The 27,622-nt window shown below is 42.4% G+C and overlaps 2 protein-coding genes across 5 annotated transcripts in view; one reads left to right on the top strand and one right to left on the bottom strand.

Annotated features, from left to right (window-relative positions):
• Window positions 1-305: 305 nt before the first annotated feature.
• armc6 (armadillo repeat containing 6) overlaps window positions 306-27,622 on the top strand; it is a 38,336-nt gene continuing 11,019 nt past the window's right edge. The window contains exons 1-5 of one of the 4 annotated variants that reach the window (XM_072594358.1): window positions 306-319; window positions 13,938-14,083; window positions 14,680-14,759; window positions 16,163-16,733; window positions 26,443-26,588. In XM_072594358.1, the coding sequence (XP_072450459.1) occupies window positions 13,963-14,083; window positions 14,680-14,759; window positions 16,163-16,733; window positions 26,443-26,588 (918 nt within the window). In that variant the 5' untranslated portion in view covers window positions 306-319; window positions 13,938-13,962. Of the gene's footprint in view, window positions 320-13,005; window positions 13,114-13,144; window positions 13,265-13,937; window positions 14,084-14,679; window positions 14,760-16,162; window positions 16,734-26,442; window positions 26,589-27,622 lie in introns of those variants that run through there. The other 3 variants (XM_072594354.1, XM_072594355.1, XM_072594357.1) reach the window with 3 other exon arrangements.
• On the bottom strand, window positions 6,121-6,933 carry LOC140494775 (testis-specific serine/threonine-protein kinase 6-like). The gene has a single exon (XM_072594359.1). The coding sequence runs from the start codon at window positions 6,931-6,933 to the stop codon at window positions 6,121-6,123; it is 813 nt and encodes a 270-aa protein (XP_072450460.1).

Here is a 27,622-nt window from a genome sequence, read left to right as displayed (position 1 = left end):
TTGAGACGTTCCTAAATCATGAAAGGCACTATACAAATGCAAGTTCTTTCTTTGTTGCCATTTGACAGAAAAGTAATGGAGCTGTTATGCTGCCTCAGTTGGCCATTTTGATTTGTTAACAATGGATTCCTCTGTGCATGGCCCAGAGCAGAAGTTCTTCCTGATCACTGTCCCTGTCTGTTCTGAGCCTGTCACTGATCCAATAGCTGTAGAAAGTCCTGTTTGCAAAAGTCAGACTTGCCAGATGTTTCTGTGGTTCTTAAGTAACAGCTTCACAGAGAGACTGGGATCAAGGAGTTTCCATTGCTATAGGTAACAGGTATGTTTCTGATTATCCAGACTAACATGTATTTGTCTCCATGTGCTGCTTCTGTGCTAAACTCAGAATGAAATCACGCATGCTTTTTGGAGTGCAGCCCTTTCGTCAGGTGCAGTGGGCTTGTGTGATTTCAAATAAACCTGTTGGACTATAACCTGGTGTTGTGTGACTTCTAATTTTGTCCATCCCAGTCCAACACCAGCACCTCTCAGAATGAAATACACATTGCCCTTTAAATCCCAGGCTTTCTTTTACAGGAAATAATTTCAATTGTTTACTTTGGAAAGTGATTCAAAAGAAAATCCCCAAATTATGGCCTATCTCCTCTGCCTTCAAAAAATAAGTCACCATAGGACAGCTCTCTCATTTGGGGGTTTTAACCTGAGGGTCAGCACGCCTCAGGTGAGGGGTGAGGTTGCAAAGAAGATTCCTTCATGGTAATCTCAGCCAGAGTGGGAACTGAACCCACACTGTTGGCATCACTCTGTGCTGTAAACCAGCTGAATAAAAAAACAAAAGAACTGCAGATACTGTAAATCAGAAACAAAAACAGAAATTGCTGGAAAAGCTCAGCAGGTCTGGCAGCAATCTGCGAAGAGAAATCAGAGTTAACATTTCAGGTCCAGTGACCCGTTCTGAGAGGAGGGGGTCTCCTTGTGGATGAGCTTGCTAGCAAAGCTTAGGCATTCCGGTTCACAGTCAATTTACTAATATTGGCATAACTTACAAGCTCATATTGCCATTATGCCGTTCACTCCCTTGTAATCTGAGTTGCTCCTTGTCTCAATTTTCTCCAGTTGTCATCATTCAGATTCTGGTGGAGAAGTGTGGAATTGGAGGGGGGTGGGGGGGTGGGTAGCCTTAGGAATGTCCAGATGCAGCTTAGCGCAGAAAGGGCCCCTGGAACTCTCTACTGTAAACTACCCGTTGAGACAGGAATTCAATTCAAAAACTTGAAAGTGATGGTACATTTTTTGTTCAGTAAAGGTTCCAGAGCCAAGGGGAACAGAAACAGTCAGATCAGAAAACAGGCCAAGCTAACGGGCTGAATGGCCACTTCCTGTTCTTCCATCCTGAGTTTTCAATTAATTCTTTTCCCCTCTAAATTGTCTGCTTCCCCATTGGCTGCCAAATGAAAGCATAACAAACTCTGATTTGAGTAATGTTCATCATTGTCATTTCTATTAAATTTATTGTTACATTAAAAGCTTTTCAAATCACTCTAATCTCAAGAATATTACATATCCCTGGAATATTGTATATGGTTTTGTTCCTCCTGCATAAGGAAGAATGTACTTGCCTTAGAGATGGTGCAATGGAGGCTCACTAAACCTGATTTGGGGATAAAAGGATTGCACTATAAGGAGAGATTAAGTAGAATTCAAATTTATTTGAATTTTGGAGAATGAGAGGTGTTAGAGTCATAGAGATGTACAGCATGGAAACAGACCCTTCGGTCCAACCCGTCCATGCCGACCAGATATCCCAACTCAATCTAGTCCCACCTGCCAGTACCCAGCCCATATCCCTCCAAACCCTTCATATTCATATACCCATCCAAATGCCTCTTAAATGTTGCAATTGTACCAGTCTCCACCACATCCTCTGGCAGCTCATTCCATACACGTACCACCCTCTGTGTGAAAAAGTTGCCCCTTAGGTCTCTTTTATATCTTTCCCCTCTCACCCTAAACCTATGCCCTCCAGTTCTGGACTCCCCGACCCCAGGGAAAAGACTTTGTCTATTTATCCTATCCATGCCCCTCAATTTTGTAAACCTCTATACGGTCACCCCTCAGCCTCCGATGCTCCAGGGAAAACAGCCCCAGCCTGTTCAGCCTCTCCCTATAGCTCAAATCCTCCAACCCTGGCAATATCTTTGTAAATCGTTTCTGAACCCTTTCAAATTTCACAACATCTTTCCGATAGGAAGGAGACCAGAATTGTATGCAATATTCCAAAAGTAGCCTAACCAATGTCCTGTACAGCTGCAACATGACCTCCCAATTCTCCTTGAAATGTACAAAATTAGCAGAGGACTTGATATGATAGACACTGGGAGATTGTTTCTCCCTGGGGCTGGAGAATCTGTTTCAATACTGATACAAAATAAATCCCTTCACTCCCAGGGTTTGTGAATGTCAACGTCAAGGAACTATGGATGGTTTATCATGAAGTGTTTTCCAGATAGTATTTTAGTTCATGCTTGGGATGTGGGCATCACTGTCAGACCCAGCATTTATTAGAATCAAAGAGTACCTACAGTGTGAAGCAGGCCATTAGACCCATTGAGCTCTCACAGATTCTCTGAAGAGCATCTCATCCTGAAACATCCCATTACCCTGTCTCTGTAACCCTGCATTTCCCATGGCTACTCCACCTAACCTACACATGTCTAGACATTATGGGGCAATTTAGCATAGTCAATCCACCCTAACCTGGGCAATGGGAGGAAACTGGAGCACCCAGAGAAAACCCACGCGGTGGGGGGGGAGGGAAATGTGCAAACTCCACATGGACAGTCCCTGGCTCTGTGAGGCAACAGTGCTCACCACTGAGCCACTGTGTTGCCCAATTTATTACCCCTCCCTAATTCTTTTTGAGAAGCTGATGGGGAATTGCCCTCTTGAACCACTGCAGTCGATGTGCTGTAGGGACCCACACAATGATCTGATGGAGAACGCTCCAGAAACAAAACCAGAAATTGCTGAAAAAGCCCAGTAGGTCTGGCAGCATCTATGGAGAGAAATCAGAGTTAACATTTCTGCTGCAGTGACCCTTCCTCAGAACTGATGGTAACTAGGAAAACATTGTTTTTTATGTAGAAGACAGGGTGGAGACAGAGATAAGATTCCAGGATTTTGACACAGCAGCATTGAAGGAACAGCAGAACAGGGGAAGTGGTGGCATTTTGGTAATGTCACTGGACTTATCCAGATCCCTAGGTTCTGAGTAAAAAAAACAAACAGATTGCTGGAAAAGCTCAGCAGGTCTGGCAGCATCTATGGAGAGAAATCAGAGTTAACATTTTGGTTCCACTGACCCTTCCTTGGAAGGGCCAATTCTATTTTAGGCTCTGATTTACAGCATCAGCAGTTCTTTCAGTTTTTATTTAATGTTCTGAATACATTGGTTCAAATTCCACCTTGGCAGATGGTAACATTTTAACTCGATTAAAAATCCAACTCTATGTTAACCTTGTAATGAGTATCAACTGTTGTAAAAATCTATCAGGTTAACTAATGTTCTTTAGGGCGAAACATCTGGCATCCTTACTTGGTCTGGGCCTATATGTGACTCAACTCTTAACTGCCCTCTGGGCAATTAGAGATGGCAATAAATGCTGGCTTGGCTGGTTGGATGCCCACATTCCACAATTCAAATTTAAGAAAAATTATTTCTATATCAGTATAATGTGTGTTTTGCAGGGGGTGGTGTTCCCATGCATCTGCTGCCCTTGTCCGCCTAGATGGAAGTGGTTTTGGGTTTGGAAGGTACTGTCTAAGGATCTTCAGTGAACTTCTGCAATGCATCTTGTAGATGGTACACACTGTTGCTACTGAGAATTGGTGGTGGAGGGAGTAGGTGTTTTTGCATGTTGTGCTTATCAAGCAGGTTGCTTTGTTGTCCAGCTTCTTGGGTGTTGTTGGAGCTGTAATGATCAATAGATTTTTTAAACAAAAGGGAAGTTAAGGGATTTGTGGATCAGGTGGAAATCAAGCATTAGTACAGAATATCAGTCATGGTTGTACTGAATGGCAGGAGAGATTTGAGTTGCAAAATGACCAGCTCCTAATCTTTTTCTTTTATGATCTTATGTATTTCAGTGCTGCATAGTGCATTTACCAACTTCCAAGTCTATATTCTTGGGTTCATTTTAATCTGCTGCACTCCCCACTCAGTGGGAACCGTTCACAGGTATTTTATGAGAATTAATTTATTTCTCCACATACAGACTGAGTTAACACAAAATGAAGAGAGGAGCCTGGCTTTAATTTTTAAACTTAGTTCTAGTTATCTGTGTAACAACAGAAAAAAACAACAATGATGTGCTACTGCACATTGGCATTTCACAAGAAAGAAATTCACCTTCACTACATTCTGACATACCATCAAGATCAGGACCATACTCTCTGCAGATTCCTATTTTTCAAAATGCTTTTTTGGCTTTTCTGTGTCAGCAGAGTTTTCTCATTGCAAACTCCAGGAAACTGTATCTCTTAGAATTATCACAGGCTTCACAAGGAAAGGATTTTCAAACCCAGTTGGTGAACGATGGCTTTCTGGTGACCTAGACTACATGAATGAGATTGTCTGGTTTAATGAATTTTAGAGGAAGGCTTCAGGAGTTGAATGGCCAATATCTGTTACTATGCTTTTGCTTATGTTAGTTAAATTGTCTATGAATTAGTTGTTGGCAAAATCAGTTTGTATTTGACATATCTCTTGTGCTCCTGTTACATTTAAATGAAAGTTGTGACTATACAAATACCAACAAAAAAAAATTCTGAAATCTTTTCAGAAGAAAGATGGTACAATCCAAAGGTGTACAGGTTAGGGTGGAATGGCCATGCTAAATTGCCCATAGTGTTCAGGGATGTGTAGGTTAGGTGCATTAGTCAGGGGAAATGTAGGATAATAGGGTAGGGGAATGGGTCTGCGTGGGTTAATCTTTGGAGGGTCGGTGTGGACTTGCTGGATCAATGGGCCTGTTTCCACGCTGTAGGGATTCTATGAAAGCATCTTGGGTGTTGCCTTTAGGTTATTGGATTGTCAATTCCTAATGGAGGTGAGAGATTGTCAGGACCATTTTATTTGATACACTTTGATCAGCAAATACATAGCCATTTAATTCAGGGCAAGTTTTAATTTTCAGTTCTTCCAATATGAAATTAAGGATAGAGTTAACAGTCTATCCATCACCTTCAATATTCAGTCCTTCTGCCATTGGCACACATTAGCAGCAATGTGTACCTTCTACAAGATGTATTGAGTAACTTGTTAAGACTCCTTCAACAGTACTTTCCAAATCCACAACTTGTACCATCTCAAAGGGCAAGGCCTGCATATAAGAAGTCCAAGATATTCACCATTTTGGACCCATACCGCTATTGCTTCATTGCCAGTGAAGTCTTGCAACTCCCTTTCTGACAGCATTGTGGGTATTTCTACACTGCAGCCATTCAAGAAGGCAACTTGTCACCACCTTCTCAGGCACAACAAGGGGTGGTCAATAAATATTAGCCAATTATACTCAACACTCCCAAGTTTCATCTGTTTTTAAAGATCCTTTTCTCCCTTTCTCTCTCAGCTTTGTCGAGATTCTCTTGAAATATATCTAAACTATTCACTTCAAGCACTCCCTGCAGTGGTGGGTTCTCCTTTCACACCACTGTCTGGGTAAACAGGTCTCTCCTGAACTCTAGATTAGATTTGTTAATATATTTATGACCCCTAATTCTGGACTCACTCAAAAATGGAAAGTCATCTGCACTGTCAAATTCCTTTATAATCTTCCGGTACAGATTTCTAATCACTAATAAGTTTGCTTTTTCAAAGCTGCCAAGTACCTCAGTGATGATGGCAGTAATATGTATGTGACAACAGCCAAACTGGTTTCCCTTCGGCTACGGTTCACTGGGTAGAATCTCCTTCCACTCAAAAGCTCCGACAGTGACTGAAAAAGAAAGCTTGTGCATTTTCAAAGCTTTAATTGCAAGTGGTTTTAGAAACGTCGTTACACTCATTATGGTAACACTATGAAGAAACTAATGTTCATGCCCATAGGGTTTTGGGTCACACTACTTGTTGTCTCTAAGCCATACGTGCTTGACAATCTGGTTGGCAGCTGGTCGTCCTGAAGGGCAAAACTGTAACAGCTCCCTAATCAAAGTTTGGCATTTGTCCTCCAGTTGGATGCTATCTGGGTAGACCACTCCTTTCTGCTGGCTCTTGGGTAACTTGCTGATGTTCGAATCATCAAAAGGCATGCACCCAGTCACTATCACATAAAGAATGATGCCCAGGCTCCAAATGTCGTACTTTTTGGGGTCATAGGGGACCCCCATGAGGACTTCAGGAGGGGCATAGGCAGCAGAACCGCAGTAGGTGCTGCTGAGGTCAGGATAGCCATGAATCTTCTTGCCAAATCCAAAGTCGGTGATCTTTACCTGCATTTCTTCGGTCAACAGGATGTTTTCACATTTGAGGTCTCGGTGGACAATGTCGTGCTCGTGAAGGTACTTGACAGCGCAGGCGATCTGGGTAAAGAAATGACGGGCTTCATTGCATGGGATGTGGCCCCTGTGCTGTATCAACTGAAGGAGATCTGTTGCTGCCTGTTCCATAACAATGTAAAGTTTCCCATTGCAAACCTCAATGAATTCATACACCTGAACAATGTGAGGGTGTTTGATTCCTCTCAAGATGGCCAACTCCCTTGGCAGAAACTTATTGACAAAGTCTGGTGGAGCCTTCTTCCTGTCTACTACCTTTATGGCAACATTCTCCCTGTATTTCTTGGAACTCCCTACTTTCACTTTAGAATAACTGCCTTCACCGATTGTTTTCCCTAGTTTATAACCTAACTCTGTAAGAAATGTGTCTCCGGACATGGTGCATGGCCATGTTTTTTTTAAGCCAATTTTTTTGAGGTATTAGCCTTATGAGTAAACCAGTTCACACTTGTGCTGTAATAATTTGCAATTATGAAGTTTCTGCAGGCATCATGTACCTGGTGGCCATTTATAGACATGGCCTTGGAAGAAATGTTTGAAAATGTTGGCAAAAGTCCTGCCTTTTTGATTCTGTGAATGCCCCCAAAAAGATTGGAGTGCAGGAGAACAGCACTACAGTGATGGGGAATTACACAGTAAAGAGTTGAGTGGTATTGCAAAGTTTTATGGCTACATCATCTTGCGAGTCCAGGTCCACCCCAGGTTCAGTAACATTTCCATATTCAGCTTGGAGATCTATCTCAGTCTTGGAGATCATTCCATGTGCAAATTAGCGCCTAATTTCCACATAATTTGTGTTTTTACAATCCAGTTTGCTTGATTGTAGTCTATTTGCTTTTGGACAGAGTGGTGATCCACTGTAACGAGGTCGAACAACATTATCTTGATCGTGCCATGGATGACAGCAGGTGACCTTTGAACTTGCTTGTCGAGGGGAGAGGTCAAACATACACTCTGACTTCTATGACATCACAAGTTAGACAAGCAAAGGAGGATTGAGTGACCTCATCAGCACAGCAGGCTAATGATGGGCTAAAGGCAACTCCATTCACTGAGATGCGAATGCCATTTTGATGAGGAAACATGGGGTAGAGAGATGTAGGCCTGGCCCATGAGGAAGCCACATCTCCTGATTGCTTACCTTATAGCACAGGTAACTCTGGTACATTCAATAAATGAAAAGAAACCTTTCTGCTTTCTCTGACATGAACTGCAAAGAGGGGTCCTGGGGTGTACATATTATTTTTGTGGAATAATCATTCACATTTACAGGGCTCTGGGGAAAGAGCAGGGGAGTTAGATCAGTCAGATGGCTTGACAAAGAACCAGCACTAGATGAGTGGGACAAGTAGTCACTTCCTGGGCTTTATCATTTCACGGTTGTATGAGATGTGCAAACTAAGTTGTATGACTTAATAACTATAAAACCAACTGGAGAAATGTTTGCAATGAAAATTAACATGAGAAATGTATCATAGAATCATAATGGTCAGAAGGATTATATAGAGCGAGGAGTATAGTGCATGGAACTGTGTAAATGTTTGACAAGGAAGGCAATTAGTCAAGGAATTATAATAGAGGATATAATGTTGGGCCAATGATTTGAATATTTTGCTTGATGTCACCTGGAGGTTTAAATGGAAACCTTTCAGAACTCTGTTTGAGGGAACTCTGGATAAGATAGAATTCAGCCTATTGTTCATTGGTTTTAAAAGACTGGAAGTTGATTGAATGAACAGATTTTTTAAAAACTCTTTCTCACGTTTTAATGTCCTTTGGGAAGCTCTTGCTTCTAAGGTTGAAGGTAGTGGCTTTATGCCATTTTCCTCAGTTGTGCACAGAGTCCAGTCAGCAGTGATAACTGAGTGGAATATAATGGGGACAGCGGAGTCTTGGACAATTTGAAATCGATCAAAGGTGAAGGGGGATGTGGACCATTGGAATATCAGACCAACAGGGACCAAAGTCATCAATCAGAGATTCAGTTGATGACCTGAAGCAGAGAGTGGAGAAAGATATATAACAGAGATGGGACTGGGGGTCCTTTATAAAGGAGGTGAGAATATGAGGTTGAAAGTTCAAGGTCAGCATGAACAAACAGTCTCATTTGGCCTGAGGAAGTGGCGAAGGAAGAGGAATGGAATTGTTGAAGAGAGTAAGGAGTTTGGCAGGGACCAAAGACAACATCCTCCCCCCTGCTCCAATATTGATTATAATCAGCTGCTTTCCCTGCTTCCCCCGCCCCCCCTTTTCCCTGCTTCCCCCCCTTTTCCCTGCTTCCCCCCCTTTTCCCCGCTTCCCCCCCTTTCCCTGCTTTCCCCCCTTTTCCCTGCTTTCCCTCCTTTCCCCCCTTTTCCCTGCTTTCTCCCCATATTCATTCTTTCATTTAGCTCCAAGTGCTATATCCACCTCCTTGAAATCACAGAATGTCTTGGCCTTCACTGTTTTCTGTGGTCATGAATTCCACAGGCTCACTCCCCTCTGAGTGAAGAAGCTTCTCCTTATCTCCATCCTAAATAGTTTATGTTGTATCCTTAGACTGACCCCTAGTTCTGGGTTCCCCCACAATCAGCAATATCTTTCCTGCTAGGCAAAAGTGAGTACTTCAGGTAGAGTCATAGAGATGTACAGCATGGAAACAGACCCTTCAGTCCAACCTGTCCATGCCGACCAGATATCCCAACCAATCTAGTCCCACCTGCCAGCACTCGGCCCATATCCCTCCAAACCCTTCCTATTCATATACCCACCAGATGCCTTTTAAATGTTGCAATTGTACCAGCCTCCACCACATCCCCTGGCAGCTCATTCCATACACGTACCACCCTCTGTGTGAAAAAGTTGCCCCATAGGTCTCTTTTATATCTTTCCCCTCTCACCCTAAACCTATGCCCTCTAGTTCTGGACTCCCTGACCCCAAGGAACCAGAGTCTAGATTAAGGTGGTGCTGGAAAAGCACAGCAGGTCAGGCAGCATCCAAGAAGCAGGAAAATTGATGTTTCAGGCAAAAGCCCTTCAGGAATGGATGCACTTTAATCTAATATCTTTCCTGCATCTATCCTATGTGGTCCTGTTAGAATTTTATAGGTTTATTTGAGATTCCCTTCCTTCTGAACTCTGACATATATAAAGGTCTAATTGATTCAGCCTCTCTTCATGTCAGCCTTTCCATCCTGGAATCAGTCTGGTCAACTTTTGCTGCATTCCGTCAGCCGTAAGAACATCCTCCCTCCGATAAGGAGACCAAAACTGCACACAATATTCCAGGGGTTGTCTCACCAAAGCATTGTGTAATTGCAGCAAGACGTTTTTGCTCCAGTACTCGAATCCTCTTGTTATGAAGGCTAAAGGTGATTTGCTGCCTTGACTGTCTCCTGCATGTGCATGCTAACATTGAGCAACTGGTGTCTGAGGACACTCTGGACTCATCGCACGTTCCCTTCTCTCAATTTGTAGCCATTCAGAAAATTTCCTGCCTTGTTTTGACTATTTATGCAAATTAGACTGCATCTGCCATGTATTTACCCACTCACTCAGCCTGTTCAAATCACACTGAAGCATCTGTGCAACCTCCCCACAGCTCATCCTTCCACTTGTAGATTTGAAGACATTACATTGAGGTACCTGACATACCTCTTGGGTTAGTAAATTTGTGGATGACACTAAGGTCGGTACAGTTGTGGATGATGCTGTAGGTTACAGAGGAACATAGTAAAAACAATGACTGCAGATGCTGAAAACCAAATACTGGATTAGTGATGCTGGAAGAGCACAGCAGTTCAGGCAGCAGCTGCTCGTTGGATGCTGCCTGAACTGCTGTGCTCCTCCAGCACCACTAATCCAGTACAGAGGAACATAGATAAGCTGCTGGGTTGAGAGGTGGCAAATGGAGTTTAATGCAGAAAAGTGTGAGATGATTCACTTTGGAAGGAGTAATAGGAATGCAGAGTACTGGGCAAATGGTAAGATTCTTGGTAGTGTAGATGATCAGAGAGATCTTGGTGTCCATGTGCATAGATCCCTCAAAATTGCCACCTACGTTGATAGGGTTGTTAAGAAGGCATATGATGTGTTAGCTTTTATTAGAGGGATCAGTTTTCGAAACCATGAAGTCGTGCTGCAGCTGTACAAAACTCTGCGTGCAGTTCTGGTCACCGCTTTATAGGAAGGATGTGGAAGCTTTGGAATAGGTTCTAGCAAATCTCCTGATTTACTCGAATGTTGCCTGGTATGGCAGGAAAGTCTTACGAGGAAAGGTTGTGGGACTTGAGGCTGTTTTTGTTAGACAGAAGGTTGAGAAGTGACTTAATTAAGACACGTAAGATAATCAGAGGGTTAGATTGGGTGGACAGGTTAGCCTTTTTCCTCTGATGATGACAGCTAGCTTAACGGGGCATAGTTTCAAATTGAGGGGTGATCGATGTAGAACAGATGTCAGACATGGTTTCTTTACTCAGAGTAGTAGGGGCATGGAATGCACTGTTTGCAACAGTTGTAGACTTGCCAACTTCACAGGCATTTAAATAGTCATTAGATAGACATATGGACAAGAATGAAATAGTGTCAGTTAGTTGGGCTTCGGATTGGATTCACAGGGCAGTACAACATCAAGGGCCTGTACTGCGCTGTATTGTTTTATGTCACTTGCCTTTGTCACTCAGACCATTTAGTTGAGGAGTTGGGATGTCATGTTGTGATTGTACAGGACACTAATGAGACTTTTTCTGGAGTATTGTGGGCAGTTTCCGGTTGCCTGTTATAGGAAGGATATTATTAAATTTGAGAGGGTTCAGAAAAGATTTACCAGGATGTTGCCAGGAGTGGAAGATTTGAGTTATAAAGAGAGGCTGGATTGACTGGGACGTTTTTCACTGGAATGTAGGAGGTTGAAGGATAATTTTATTGGGATGCTTGGTCAGCACAGAGGAATTAGACTGAAGGATCTGTTTCCATGCTATACAACTTTGAATTCTCCAGTCCCTGCTTCTATGGAATCATAAAGTTGGAGATTTCTCCAGCAGTAGAAAGTTGCAACTGATGTGTTCATTCTTTCTTCCAGTTCTCATCCAGCTCTCAAAACCTATACTGTTTCAGCTGCACATCTATTTTGACTCTGGAATTTTTTTTGTACAGTGATGGGTAGGAGGGGCTTCCACTCATCAAGTCATAGAGTCATACAGCCGGAAATAGACCTTTCGGCCCAATGCATCCATGCAGGCCAGGTTTCCTAAACTGAACTAGTCCCCCTTTGCCAATGTTTGAGCCATATCCCTCTTAACATTTCCTATCCATGTCCTTGTCCTCATTATACTCAGGGCTGGGTCAGATTACCCTGCACAATTACATTCTTTCAAGATCATTAAAAATCCATCACAGTAAAACTTCAAATTCTATGGAAATTCTGCCACTGGCTGGGACTTCCCAGCAGCCAATATCTTGGTGCCATATTTAAAAGACATTGGAGAGTAATCAATCCCTGCAACCCAAAAGTGTCATTCAATGGCCTACATGTGACTCCAGACTCACAGCAATGTGGTTCACTCTGAACTGCTCTCTGGGTAATTAGGGATGGGCTATAAATGCTGCCTAGCCAGTGATGCCCTCATCCTGTGAATGAATAAAGAAAAAAAGTTTCTGAACACACAAGTTTCCCAGCTTTTGACGAACAAAATTGCACCTGTGAACATAACCCCAGCAGGCTGAGGTTTAGAGAGCACTCATGACGTAAAGATCATATTCCTGATCAATCTGTGATTTACATTCCAGTAACAGTACCATCATGCTAATCTCATCATGCATTAAGGCAGTAGGCCTTGTGTGAACTCTTCCCTGTGAATATTCAAAACATTCACCCACCTTGTGACTCAGTTGAAAGGTTCTGGGAACTAAATTGCAGAACTATAATCGATCATTGGATGGTGATAAAAATTCAATTGCCCAATTAACCTTCCCCTACCTGTGCTTCTAAAAACTTCAGGCCGTAACTTTAATGGGTTCTGTGTCTAAACAAAAAAACTACATTTGAGGACATGTTGCAAAACATGTAGGATTGACCCCCCAATAGAAAAAACAGTGAAACTTGTGACTGATCCACACTGGTCTGACTTGTATACCTCAGAACAGAGCTCCAGCATGTTCATTTCCGAATATTACTGGTCTTTTTATTGTATTTCTTTCCCTCTGAGGATGCAAATACTTATAATCTACAGTTATAAATTTGTTTTACAGGAGTTTCTGCACAACTTACGTTTATTTAATAAAAATGAAAAGAATAGTTGGTGGGTATTTAAAGGAAAACCAGGTTACTTGCTGTGTCGCCAACAATTACGTTTGACAAGCGTTTAAATGAAATAAAATGTAAACCCTCCCTTCCTCTTCATCGTAGAGGGAAAGAAATTCATAAAACAGAAGATTAACTGGAATGTGCGCGGGTAAAACTCTTCCGTCTCTGTTTCCATGTGGATAGGAACGAATCCTCTCCGCTGCCATAGTAACGGGGGATTTATCATGGTGTGAGACACCGAGGAACTGCAGGGTCGAGGTAGGCGGGAGGGGAGAGTAAGCTTGATATTTATGATTATAATTATACTTAAATGTAGATGCTGTTAGCACGCCAATTTGATTTTTAAAATCGTTAACTGCATGAGCAATCTGTTAAATAATTTAATGTGTTGGTTATAAGAGATCCCTTTTTGTTTTGGTTTAAAAGGTGGGTATCTAAGGATGTTCCTGCTGTTCCACCCAGACACCAGGCAGGGCTTTCCCTTCTTGGCCCGATTTTACTGGGTGTGGCAACGTGTGATACTCTATTCAGTTACCTTTTGTCAGGGAGCAGGCTAACTTCAAACATAGAGAAGGAAGAGCAGCAATTGTCAAATTGGGACAATCCTTCCATTAGGGGGGCTCAGCCTCCTGAATCACATATACTCTTGGGAGAGGCAAGAAATAAGATTTGGGCTGAATTTATCAATTGTTAGAATAGTTTAAAACCATTATGCCCCCAGGGTGACCATGCAGCACACAAACATTCCTTGCTTTATTTCATCACATCAGCATAATCCTTCTTTATCAGGCTTTCCCTAAAATACTACAATATTTGTTTCAAACAGCTCCATATTCTTCTGCCAGAGGGCAGAATGTTCTACCTGAATTACCTGTTTGTTTTATGAGTGTCTATCATATATTCAGTTTCAACCACAAGAGGAAACATCTCAATGTTAACCCTAGTGTAATTTTAAATATCTCTATCACATCACACATCAGCTTCTCTTTTCTGGAGAAAACCAATCAAAAATCTAATTTTTCTGAACACTCTAACCTTTGAGAGACAAGAATAGCCCCAAGTCCATGTAATTCAAGTTAACCTGCAACTTATTTCTTAGAAAGAGAAGTTAAGTTTACAGAAGAATGGCGAGCAGGCGGATTACTCAGGAGACTTTTGATTCTGTGGTGCAAGAAAATATAACTGAGTTTCAAATGGACCCAGAAGAGGCTCTGAGTGAAGCGATACAACAGTTTGAGTCACAAGGTGGGTGAAGTTTTGAATATTCACAGGGAAGAGTTCACACAAGGCATACTGCATTAATGCATGATGAGATTAGCATGATGGTACTGTTACTGGAATGTAAATCACAGATTTGATCAGGGACATATGTTCAAATCCTACCTTAAAATCTGACAGAACTTAAATCCAATAACTCTGAACTAAAATGCTGATTTATTTTGCAAACATGAATCTGCTGGATTGTTGTAAAAATCCACATTTCTATACCCACTAATGTCCTTCAGGGAGGAAATCTGTCAGTCTGGCCTGCATGTGATTAGAGATGTACAACAATGCTGTTGACCCTTAACTTGTAGATGACTTAGTAAGACTTTCAATTGTATTAAGCTAGTACAGAAAGTGTTGTGTGTGTACTTGCACCAAGTGGATAGCAGAAGGTTTGCCATCACCTTGCCAAGGGCAATTAGGAATGGGCAACATGCTCTTGCCTGAAATGCTCATGTCCCAAGAATGGCTAAAAAGAAGCGTTGGGTCCTGTTGCACTAACATGATTGAGTAAAGCAACTAACAGAACTGGAAATGTTTAATTTCCATTTGGATCTGTTTCACTTTCTCTGTAGGTGTTGATCTCATCAACATAGTGAAGGCTGTCCGGAATGCAACTACAGAAGCCAGTGATCAGAAGCACATTGTTCTGCAGGTGATAGCAATGTATGGGAGGCTGTATGGCTGTGATGTAGTTTTTCAAAATCTCTGTTTGTAATTCTTCTTAAAATGAAGCGCTCAATTAGTAAACATGTTTCTGTGATGTCTATCTTTTAAGACTTAATTACACTTGTTTGGAAACTTCACCTCATCAGATGATGCATCTATGTTCTTAGTCCCCTTTAAACTAAAGATCTGACCACCAGCCAATATCTTTTGCTGAAATTATCGGCAACTCCATTCCCACAGATACTATTTACCTCCCCTCCAAAAATGATGTTTTCACCCCACCTAAAAGCTCCACCTTTAGCACTTCCTAATTACTGCTTTATCTCTAATTTTTGCTTCTTGAGTCCTTGACAACTCCCCTCTTTCTCCAGTTTATGGACAAGTCTTTTTAGGTCTACTTCTACTCTGGTCATTGCTCTAAGACTGTTGTGTTCCAAGTCACCAATGCCATTCTTGTGACAGTGACTGGGTACCTAATTCCTCCTTGTCCTCCATGATGTTCCATGTATTCTTTAGCACATTTCATTTTCTTTCACTGCTTGTTTTCTGTTACACTGACCTTGTTTACTTCTACTTCCACACTATCACATTGTAATCAGTGATCTGCTATATTTTCTGTTTTCCTCCCTGCATCAATTTCTTGGGCATGCTCATAGGTTCCTCTCCTATTTCTCATCCATATATTGTCCACTTGACAACAACTTTCTCAGCCTGCTGTCCATATACGAACAAACCAAATTTGCCAGTCAAATGTTTATCTAGCATCAACTTGCATTTCTATGAATTTTCAATCATAATCCTGTCTTGCTGGAAGCAGACAATAGGAAATTCTGTACAGTATGTCTGCTCCTTTGCCTTAATACTGTCCCACGCCCAGTTACATTGTGATACAAAGTCTAGTTCAAGTTGTCACTTTTTTGGTTGGCTGGTGATATTTTGATACATGTCCCCCAGAGGGGGAGGGAGACATAAGATGGGAGTAGCAAAATAATTCATACCTTGAATCCCATCAGTCCACCAAGTTGCTTAATTTCCTGTACTTTTGACATGGATTTTCAGCAACAGCCATCCAAAGAGGCTGAGACATTGAGCGAAATATTTTTGAAATGTAATTTGAAATGTCAGGGTGGACATAGCTCTCATTGAGCCTCATTCATGTGTCTGTCCTGTACTCGCTATGTGCACATCAACTTTAGCTCACAGTTGAACAATACCTTAATCATGGTTTTAAGATTTTTTTACTATCCTTGGCCTTGTATATTGCCGTAATCCCCTACAACTCCACAACTGTTTGAGATCTCTGCCCCTGCAAAGCATTTTTGGATGGTTTACCACCCACTATGTAAACACAAGTTATTGGCACAGCAAATGATTTACTTATCTTTTTAGGCCCTTGATGAGCTTCGTAGCGCCCTGGATCTCATGGCTGTGGATGAAATGGGGGATCACCTGACTAACTTCAGTGAGCAATGCAGCCTCGACTTTGCTCACCGTCATCTGGCAGCTGAAAAGTCGGCCTATCCCACAGTCCTTTCTTCCTGTAGACAGCTGATGTCCAATGTACCCTATCTGCTGAAGGGAGTCCAGGCCTTGGGCAATCTGTTGGACGGACAACCGGACCTCCTCGACCAGGAGGGCCAGCAGCTCCTCCTAGAGATCTTGCGGCAGCACCGGGACCATGCAGCCCTGAACGCAATGACCATTCGCACCATCCGTCACAGCTGTCTGAAACATGAGCAGAATCGCCAAGACCTGGTGCAACTTGGGGTCTTGACATTGCTGACTGGTGCTATTGTGAACCATGGTAATCAGGCAGATGTGATCAGAGAGGCGGGGAGAGCCCTGAGGGTCATGACCTATGATGACGATATCCGAGTGCCCTTTGGGCGTGCTCACGATCACGCCAAACTGATAGTTATGGAGAACGATGGACTTCGGATAATCATTGAAGCTGCAAAAGGTAAGGGACAGAACTGTGTTGGGGAGTTCTATCCTAATGTGGTAATATTGTTGATGACACATGCAAAAGTTGAAAGATTACAACCATCAGCAAAGGTTGAACTGACTGGGGCTTTTTTCCCAAAGAAAGCAAAGTTTGAGTGGTGGCCTCATACATGTCTTTAAAATGATGGAAGGAGATTATGGGATAAGATCATGATAGGTTGTTTCCAGTTGTTGGGGAGACCAGAATTGGTGTACTGTAATTAAATACAAACAGAACTTTGGGAGAAAAGTCTTTATCTAGAGAGTGGTAAGGTTTTTTTAGATTAGATTACTTAGATTACTTACAGTGTGGAAACAGGCCCTTCAGCCCAACAAGTCCACACCGCCCCGCCGAAGCGTACCCACCCATACCCCTACATCTACCCCTTACCTGACACTACGGGCAATTTAGCATAGCCAATTCACCTGACCTGCACATCTTTGGACTGTGGGAGGAAACCGGAGCACCCGGAGGAAACCCACGCAGACACGGGGAGAACATGCAAACTCCACACAGTCAGTCGCCTGAGGCGGGAATTGAACCCGGGTCTCCGGCGCTGTGAGGCAACAGTGCTAACCACTGTGCCACCGTGCCGCCCAAACTTATACAGTCATAATGTCATAATGGGGAACTTATACAGTCATAATGTCATAGAGATGTACAGCATGGAAACAGACCCTTCGGTCCAACCTGTCCATGCCGACCATATATCATAACCCAATCTAGTCCCACCTGCCAGCACCCGGCCCATATCCCTCCAAACCCTTCCTATTCATATACCCATCCAAATGCCTCTTAAAAGTTGAAATTGTACCAGCCTCCACCACTTCCTCTGGCAGCTTATTCCATACATGTACCACCCTCTGTGTGAAAAAGTTGCCCCTTAGGTCTCTTTTATATCTTTTCCCTCTCACCCTAAACCTATGCCCTCTAGTTCTGGACTCCCCGACCCCAGGGAAGAGACCTTGCTTATTTATCCTATCCATGCCCCTCATAATTTTGTAAACCTTTTATAAGGTCACCCCTCAGAATCCGACGCTTCAGGGAAAACAGCCCCAGCCTGTTCAGCCTCTCCCTGTAGCTCAAATCCTCCAACCCTGGCAACATCCTTGTAAATCTTTTTTGAACCCTTTCAAGTTTCACAACATCCTTCCGATAGGTAGGAGACCAGAATTGCACGCAATATTCCAACAGTGGCCTAACCAATGTCCTGTACAGTCGCAACATGACCTCCCAACTCCTGCGCTCAATACGCTGACGAATGCAGGAAAGCATACCAAATGCCTCCTTCACTATCCTATCTACCTTCGACTCCACTTTCAAGGAGCTATGAAACTGCACTCTAAGGTCTGTTTGTTCAGCAACGCTCCCTAAGACCTTACCATTAAGTGTATAAGTCCTGCTAAGATTTGCCTTCCCAAAATGCAGCACCTTGCATTTATCTGAATTAAACTCCATCTGCCACTTCTCAGCCCATTGGCCCATCTGGTCTAGATCCTGTTGTAATCTGAGGTAACCCTCTTCGCTGTCCACTACACCTCCAATTTTGGTTTCATCTGCAAACTTACTAACTGTACCTCTTATGCTCGCATCCAAATCATTTATGTAAATGACAAAAAGTAGAGGACCCAGCACCGATCCTTGTGGCACTCCACTGGTCACAGGCCTCCAGTCTGAAAAACAACCCTCCACCACCACCCTCTGTCTTCTACCTTTGAGCCAGTTCTGTTTCCAAATGGCTAGTTCTCCCTGTATTCCATGAGATCTAACCTTGCTAATCAGTCTCCAATGGGGAACATTGTCGAATGCCTTACTGAAGTCCATATAGATCACATCTACTGCTCTGCCCTCATCAATCTTCTTTGTTATTTCTTCAAAAAACTCAACCAAGTTTGTGAGACATGATTTCCCACGCACAAAGCCATGTTGACTATCCGCAATCAGACCTTGCCTTTCCGAATACATGTACATCCTGTCCCTCAGGATTCCCTTCAACAACTTGCCCACCACTGAGGTCAGGCTCACCGGTCTATAGTTCCCTGGCTTGTCTTTACTGCCCTTCTTAAAAAGTGGCACCACGTTTGCCAACTTCCAGTCTTCCGGCACCTCACCTATGACTATCGATGAATCAAATATCTCAGCAAGAGCCCCAGCAATCACTTCTCTAACTTCCCACAGAGTTCTTGGGTACACCTGATCAGGTCCTGGGGATTTATCCACCTTTAACCATTTCAAGACATCCAGCACTTCCTCCTCTACTATCTAGACATTTTGCAAGATGTCACCATCTATTTCCCTACAGTCTACATCTTCCATATCCTTTTCCACAGTAAATACTGATGCAAAATATTCATTTAGTATCTCCCCCATTTTCTGTGGCTCCAGATAAAGGCCGCCTTGCTAATCTTTGAGGGGCCCGATTCTCTCCCTAGTGACCCTTTTGTCCTTAATATATTTGTAAAAATCCTTTGGATTCTCCTTAATCTATTTGCCAACGCTATCTCATGTCCCCATTTTGCCCTCCTGATTTCCTCTTAAGTATACTCCTACTTCCTTTATACCCTTCTAAGGATTCACTCTATCTATCCTGTCTGTACCTGACATATGCTTCCCTCTTTTTCTTAACCAAACCCTCAATTTCTTTAGTCATCCAGTATTCCCTATACCTACCAGCCTTCCCTTTCACCCTGACAGGAATATACTTTCTCTGGATTCTTGTTGGCTCATTTCTGAAGGCTTCCCATTTTCCAGCCGTCCCTTTACCTGCGAACATCTGCCTCCACTCAGCTTTTGAAAGTTCTTGCCTAATACCGTCAAAATTGGCCTTTCTCCAATTTAGAACTTCAATTTTTGATCTGGTTTACCCTTTTCCATCACTATTTTAAAATGAATAGAATTATGGTCGCTAGCCTCAAAGTGCTCCCCCACTGACACCTCAGTCACCTGCCCTGCCTTATTTCCCAAGAGTAGGTCAGGTTTTGCACCTTCTCTAGTAGGTACATCCACATTCTGAATCAGAAAATTGTCTGGTACACACTTAAGACATACCTCTCCATCTAAACCTTTAACACTATGGCAGTGCCAGTCAATGTTTGGAAAGTTAAAATCCCATACCATAACTACCCTATTATTCTTACAGATAGCTGAGATCTCCTTACAAGTTTATTTCTCAATTTCCCTCTGACTATTGGGGGGGGTCTATATAATACAATCCTAATAAGGTGATCATCCCTTTCTTATTTCTCAGTTTCACCCAACTAACTTCCCTGGATGTATTTCCGGGAATAATCTCCCTCAGCACAGCTGTAATGCTATCCCTTATCAAAAATGCCACTCCTCCTCCTCTCTTGCCTCCCTTTCTATCCTTCCTGTAAGCATTTATATCCTGGAACATTAAGCTGCCAGTCCTGTCTATCCCTGAGCCATGTTTCTGTAATTGCTATGATATCCCAGTCCCATGTTCCTAACCATGCCCTGAGTTCATCTGCCTTCCCTGTTAGGCCCCTTGCATTGAAATAAATGCAGTTTAGTTTATTAGTCCTACATTGTCCCTGCCTGCCCTGACTGTTTGACTCACTTCTGTTCTCAGCTGTACCCGTCTCCGATTGATCTCTTTCCTCACTATCTCCCTGGGTCCCACCCCCCCACCTTACGAGTTTAAATCCTCCCAAGCAGTTCTCGCAAATTTCCCTGCCAGTATATTAGTCCCCTTCCAATTTAGGTGCAATCCGTCCTTCTTGTACAGGTCACTTCTACCCCAAAAGAGTTGCTACAGATTAGAGTGTGGCAGGGAATAACTTTAATAATTTTTAAATAACTTTCTTTTTAATAACTTTTTAATTCTTTAATAACTTTAATAATTTAATAACTTTAATGCATTTCAGAAAAAGCTTGATAAACACAGAAAGGAAATCAAGACTATGCTGTAAGGGTTATGTAAAGTAGCACAAAAAAAAGACTCAAATGGAACATAAATGGACCAGTTGGGCTGAAGGGCCTGTTTCCTATCTGTAATTTCTATATGATTTTAACATTACAATCATATTGTCATTTTATGGAGATTGGACAGGTTGGCTTTATTAAGGTTGGAGAATTGAATCTGTATCCACGTTTTGCTCTGAATATTTGTGAAATAGAAAAACTGTATACTACATAGAGCTCCAGTAGTGCCTTGTTAAGAGTCCTCCTCAGTTTGGTTATTGTACCTAGGGAATGTTTCTTGGATAGGCTGGACGTTTTTCACTGGAGTGTAGGAGATTGAGAGGTGAGTTTATGTCTTGGATCATGGGGGGAGAGCAGCCCAAGTCGTTGTCCACATAGGCACCAACGATGTAGGTAGGAATTGGGCTGGGGATTTAAGACAGAACTTCAGGGAACTAGAGTGGAAGTTTAGTCAGAGAACAAACAGACTTGTTATCTCTGGTTTGTTGCCTGTGCCATATGCTAGCATGGCAATGAATAGAGAGTAGTTGAACATGTGGCTACAGGGATGGTGCAGGAGGGAAGGTTTCCGATACCTGCATAATTGGGGCTCATTCTGGTGTAGGTAAGGTTTCTACAAACAGGATGGTCTCCACCTGAACCAGAGGAGTACCAATATCCTGTGGGGGAGATTTGCTAATGCTCATCGGGAGGGTTTAAACTCATTCGGCAGTTGGATGGGGAACTTAAATTGTAGTTCCACTGTCTGGGAGGTTTAGAGTTGTGAGGTCAGAAGTGAGGTTTCGAGGTTGCAAGAGTTCACCAGCAAGCAGCAAGGTGGTTTGAAGTGTGTTTACTTCAAGGGCAGGAGCATCTGGAATAAGGTGGCTGATCTTGCAGCATGGGTTGGTACCTGGGATTTCGGCATTGTGGCCATTTCGGTGACATGGATAGAACAGGGACAGGAATGTTTGTTGCAGGTTCCAGGGTTTAGTTGGTTTAGTAAGAACAGAGAAGATGGTAAAGTTGGGGGGGGGGGGCGCAGGTTGGCATTGTTAGTCAAGAACAGTCTTACGGTGGCAGAAAGGACATTTGAGGACTCTCCTACTGAGGTTAGAAACAGGAAAGGAGAGGTCACCCTGTTGGGAGTTTTCTCTAGGCCTCTGAATAGTTCCAGAGAAGTAGAGGAAAGAATTCTCGTTCGGAGCAGGAGTAACAGGGGAGTTGATATGGGGGACTTTAACTTTCCAAATACTGACTGGAAATACTCTAGTTTGAGTACTTTAGATGGGTCAGTTTTTATCCAATGTGGGCTGGATGGTTTCCTGACACTATATGTAGACAAGCCAAAAAGCTACATTAGATTTAGTACTGGGTAATGAACCTGGCCAGGCATAAGATTTGGAGGTAGGTGAGCACTTTGGTAATAGTGACCACAATTCGGTTATGTTTACTTTAGCAATGGAAAAGGATACATTTATACCACAGGGCAAGAGTTATTGCTGGGGGAAAGGCAATTATGATGCGATTAGGCAAGATTTAGGATGCATAGGATGGGGAAGGAAACTGCAGGTGATGGGCACAATTGAAACGTGGAGCTTATTCAAGGAACTGCTGCTGCGTTGATAAGTATGTACCTGTTCAGGCAGGGAGGAAGTGGTTGAGTGAGGGAGACATGGTTTACTACAGAAGTTGAATCTCTTCTCAAGAGGAAGGAGGTGGCTTATGTTAAGATGAGACATGAAGTTGGGGCGCTTGAGAGTTACAAGTTAGCTAGGAAAGACCTAAAGAGAGAGCTAAGAAGAGCCAAGAGGGTATATGAGAAGTTGTTGGCAGATAGAATCAAGGAGACCCCCAAAGCTTTCTACAGGTATATCAAGAATAAAGAATGACAAGAGAAAGATTAGGGCCAATCAAGGATAATAGTGGGAAGTTGTGTGTGGAGTCTGAGGAGATAGGAAAAGCGCTAACTGAATTTTTTTTTGTCCATATTCCCACTGGAAAAAGACAATGTTGTTGAGGAGAATACTGAGATACAGGCTACCAGACTGTACAGGATTGAGATTCACAACGAGGAGGTATTAGCAATTCTGCAAAGTGTGAAAATAGTTAAGTCCCCTGGGCTGCATGGGATTTATCCTAGGATTCTCTGGGAAGCCAGGGAGGAGATTGCAGAGCTTTTGGCTTTGATCTTTGTTGTCATTGTCTCCAGGAATAGTGCCAGAAATCTGGAGGATAGCAAATGTTCCCTCGTTCAAGAAGGGGAGTAGAGACAGCCCTGGTAATTATAGACCTGTGTACCTTACTTCAGTTGTGGTTAAAGTGTCTGAAAAGGTTGTAAGAGATGGAATTTATCATCATCTAGAGAGGAATAAGTTGATTAGGGATAGTCATCATGGTTTTGTGAAGGGTAGGTTGTACCTCCCAAACCTTATTGAGTCCTTTGAGAAGGTGACCAAACGGGTGGAAAAGGGTAAAGCTGTTGATGTGTATATGGATTTCAGTAAGGCATTTGATAAGGTTCCCCACGGTAGGCTATTGCACAAAATACAGAGGCCTGGGCTTAAGGTTGATTTAGTGGTTAGGATCAGAAATTGGCTAGCTGAAAGAAGACAGGGTGGTGGTTGATGGGAAATATTCATCCTGGAGTTCAGTTACGAGTGGTGTACCGCAAGGATCTGTTTTGGTCCACTGTTGTTTGTCATTTTTAGTTTGGGATTATGTTCAGCAGAGACTGGTTAGACGAAAAGCTCTGTTTCTGTGCCGTATGATTCTATGTGCAAAGCCTGCCCTGGGAAACTTTGTGATCTGTGTGTGTGTGTGTGTGTGTGTCATTGCTTGAATATGTGCATATGTTAGATTGTCATCTATATTTGGAATATATCTTATTTAAGATTTGTGTCTGTGTCAGATTTGTCTCCTTCTGACTATACCTGTTGTCTTTCAGACAAATGGCTATTCAAGAATCAGTATAAGTAGTGAGATCTAGCAAATCTTCTGCATTGAGAAACAGGTGCTGTTTCAATCCTGACCTTGTCTGAGACCAGTTGTAGGCAGCCCAACCATCACACCCCTCCCATAATCAGCATAATCTAAGGCTTGCTCATTGATAATGGAATCACTGCCTGAGCCTTCATAACAGTCTGTAGAGAGTTTTAAGCTACAGGACAAGATGTGAATGAAGGAAATTATTCTTTTTCCACTCTCATGATAGAATAACATCTTTCCAACCAGTTGAATGCAGAGCTAGATTTATATGCCACAAACTGAACAAGTATTTAACAATGTTTGGATTTACTGCTTTTGCCTTGTCTCTTTCAGCTGAATAGGTATACCTCTCCTGAATCAGAACATTGTGGGCTTAAAGACTTGAGTTCAAAATCTATGTTCATGCTCAAAGTGTTGTACATCAGAGGTGCCTTTTTTCATGTGAGGCAATGGCCTAGTGGTATTATCGTTGGACTGTTAATACAGACTGTTATAGGTCAGACCAAACTACCTCAAAACATATTAAGAAGATAGTCTAGACCCTAACATTTTCTTGTTTTAAAGGTAAGTTTAAGGCGTTGTGCTCCAGATGCAATTTGATTGGTCAAACTATCAGGCTTGAAACAAAACACACTTTATTCAGATATTATAATTAAAATACAAACAAAATGAAATTAAAAGAATTAACTAACTCTATCAAAATGCTTAAGATCGTAAGACATAGCAGAAATTAGGCCTTTCTCCCATATCCCTTAATCCCCTTGACAATGAAGAACCAATCTATCTTTGTCTTAAAATATACTCAATGACCTGGCCTCCATAGCCTTCTGTAGCAATGAATTCCATAGATTCCCCACGCTCTGGCTGAAGAATTTTCTCCTTCTGTCTGTTCAAAAAGGTCTTCCCTTTACTCTGAGGCTGTGTCCTCAGGCCCTAATCTCTCCTACCAATGGAAACATCTTCCCAACATCCCCTCTGTCCAAACCACTCCGTGTTCTGTATGTTTCAGTTAGATCCCCCCAATCCTTCTAAACTCCATTGGGTATAGTTCCCAGAGTCCTCAAATGTTCCTGATATGTTAAGCTTTTCAGTCCTGGGACCATTCTTGTGAAACTCCTCTGAATCCACATCCTTCCTGACATATGGGGCCCAAACCTGTGCATAAAATTTCAAACGTGGGCTGACCAGAACCTTACAGAGCTTCAGAAGTACATCCCTGCTTTTATATTCAAGTCCTCTTAAAATAAATGCCAAAATTGCATTTGCCTTCCTAACAAAAAGCAAAATAATACACATATTAACTGCTAGTAATTAACTGTTCCAATAAAGTAACGTCCCATAAACTCAACCTTGGCAAAGGCAAATGCAGTAGAATAAATCTTCTGATTTGCAATTCTCGCATCAGGAAGAGAACCCCAGCTTTTAGCTATAACAGAGAGAGAAATAAGAGCTTCCACATTCCAGTTTCAAGATCCCTGCAACTGCTGCTGAAGGCTAAAACTAAAAAAAACCTGGTTCTGTGGGAGCTAAACTCCTTCTATTCCAACCTTATAAAACCAAAACTACTAGGCCTCAAAAGCTGCTTACTTTATTGACTTTGAAGCAGACTGCTCAGCATCTCTGTCCCAACCTTTCTTCATTAAACAAACAGGACAAAATACAACTGTTAGAGCCATAGTATTGTCACAAGTGACTCAGGAAATATTCTGGATACCCAGGTTTGAATCCTGCCACAGATGATGATGGAAATTGAGTTCAACAAAAATCTGGAATTAAGATCACCAATCTATTGTTAATTGTCAGAACAACCCATCTGGCTCTCTGTCCTTTAGAGAGGGAATCTGCCATTCTTATCTGGTAGGGCCGACATGTGACTTCAGACCCTTAGCAATATGGTTAACTCTTGACTGCCCTCTGGGCAATTAGGGATTGGCAGTAAACGGTGGTCTCACTAGCGATGTCCTCATGAATGAATTTTAAAAATTAGGTTGTCTACCCTCTCCAGTGACGATAAAACATTTCACAGTCACCATATTGGAGAAGAGAAAATGAGTTCTCACTATTGACCTGCTTAATATTTATTCCTCAACTAACATATTAAAACAGACTGCCTAGCCATTTATCTAATTATGGTGTACAATTTGGTTGCCACATTGCAACAGTGACTACAACTTCGATAGTGCTTATTTGACTGTAAAGTACCATAGAGTCATACAGCATGGAAACAGACCCTTCTATTCTACTAGTACATGCTGACCAAAGTAAACTAGTCCAGTCTGCCTATAATTGGCCATATCCCTCCAAACATTTCCTATTTGTGTACTTATCCAAATGTTGTAGCTGTATATGCATCCACCACTTCCTCTGGCTGTATGTTCCACACACAAATCATTCTCTGGGTAAAAAAAAAGTTGCCCCTCAATCCTTTTTAAAATTTTGTGTCTCACCTTCTTAAAAAAAAAGCCCCCTCTAGTTTTGAACTCATTCACCCCCACACCAGGGAAAAGACCCTTGCTATTCATCCTATCTATGCCCCTTCATGATTTTATAAACTTCTTAGGTCACCCCTCAATCTCATACACTCCAGTGAAAAAAGTCCCAGCCTATCCAGTGTATTTTTATTAATCAAACTCTGCATTCCTGGCAATATCCTTCCTATAGCGGTTTGACCAGAACTGCACACTGTACTCTGGATGAGGCCTCACCAACATCCTGTACAACTGTCATCTTCTTGAAAAACTCTGTTTAAATGTAAATTCTTTCCTTTCTCATTCAGCTTTCACAGACAACCCATCAGTACTGAGTGAACTGTGCTCCACACTGTCTCGTCTTGCTGTTAGGAATGAGTTCTGCCAGGACATCGTGGATCTAGGAGGTCTCACCTTCATGGTAGCCCTGTTGGCAGACTGCATTGAACATCAGGTGCAAAACAGATCCTTTCATTTTCTCTAGAAAAAAGGTTGAGGGGTGATCTGATGTAAATCATTAGAATTATAAAGAAATTCACGAGGGTAAGTGTGGAGAAGATGTCTTTAGTTGTAGAAAAAACCAACATCAAGGGCCAAAGATGTAAGATAATCACTGATATATCCAACAGAGAATTTAGGAGAAATTTCTTTCCCCTGGAGAGTGGTGAGAACTACCACGTGGAGTAATTGAGGAGAAGAGTTTGATCATACTTAGAGTCATAGAGATGTACAGCATGGAAACAGACCCTTCGGTCCAACCTGTCCACGCTGACCAGATATCCCAACCCAATCTTGTCCCACTTGCCAGCAACTGGCCCATATCCCTCCAAATCCTTCCTATTCATATACCCATCCAAATGCCTCTTAAATGTTGCAATTGTACCAGCCTCCACCACGTCCTCTTGCAGCTCATTCCATACACATACCACCCTCTGCGTGAAAATGTTGCCCCTTAGGTCTCTTTTATATCTTTCCCCTCTCATCCTAAACCTATGCCCTCTAGTTCTGGACTCCCTGATCCCAGGGAAAAGATTTTGTCTATTTACCCTATCCATGCCCCTCATAATTCTGTAAACCTCTATAAGGTCATCCCTCAGCTTCCAACGCTCCAGGGAAAACAGCCCCAGCCTGTTCAGCCTCTCCCTATAGCTCAAATCCTCCAACCCTGGCAACATCCTTGTAAATCTTTTCTGAACCCTTTCAAGTTTCACAACATCTTTCTGACAGGAAGGAGACCAGAATTGCACACAATATTCCAACAGTGGCCGAACCAATGTCCTGTACAGTCGCAACATCAACTCCAAACTCCTGTACTCAATACTCTGGCCATAAAGGAAAGCATACCAAATGTCTTCACTATCCTATCTACCTGCGACTCCACTTTCAAGGAGCTATGAACCTGCACTCCAAGGTATCTTTGTTCAGCAATACTCCCTAGGACTTTACCATTAAGTGTATAAATCCTGCTATGATTTACTTTCCCAAAAT

This window comes from Chiloscyllium punctatum, chromosome 24, assembly GCF_047496795.1.
Source record: "Chiloscyllium punctatum isolate Juve2018m chromosome 24, sChiPun1.3, whole genome shotgun sequence".
Taxonomy (NCBI): domain Eukaryota; kingdom Metazoa; phylum Chordata; class Chondrichthyes; order Orectolobiformes; family Hemiscylliidae; genus Chiloscyllium; species Chiloscyllium punctatum.
Note: the sequence above shows the minus strand (reverse complement) of the source record. Positions and strands in the feature narration are given on the sequence as shown.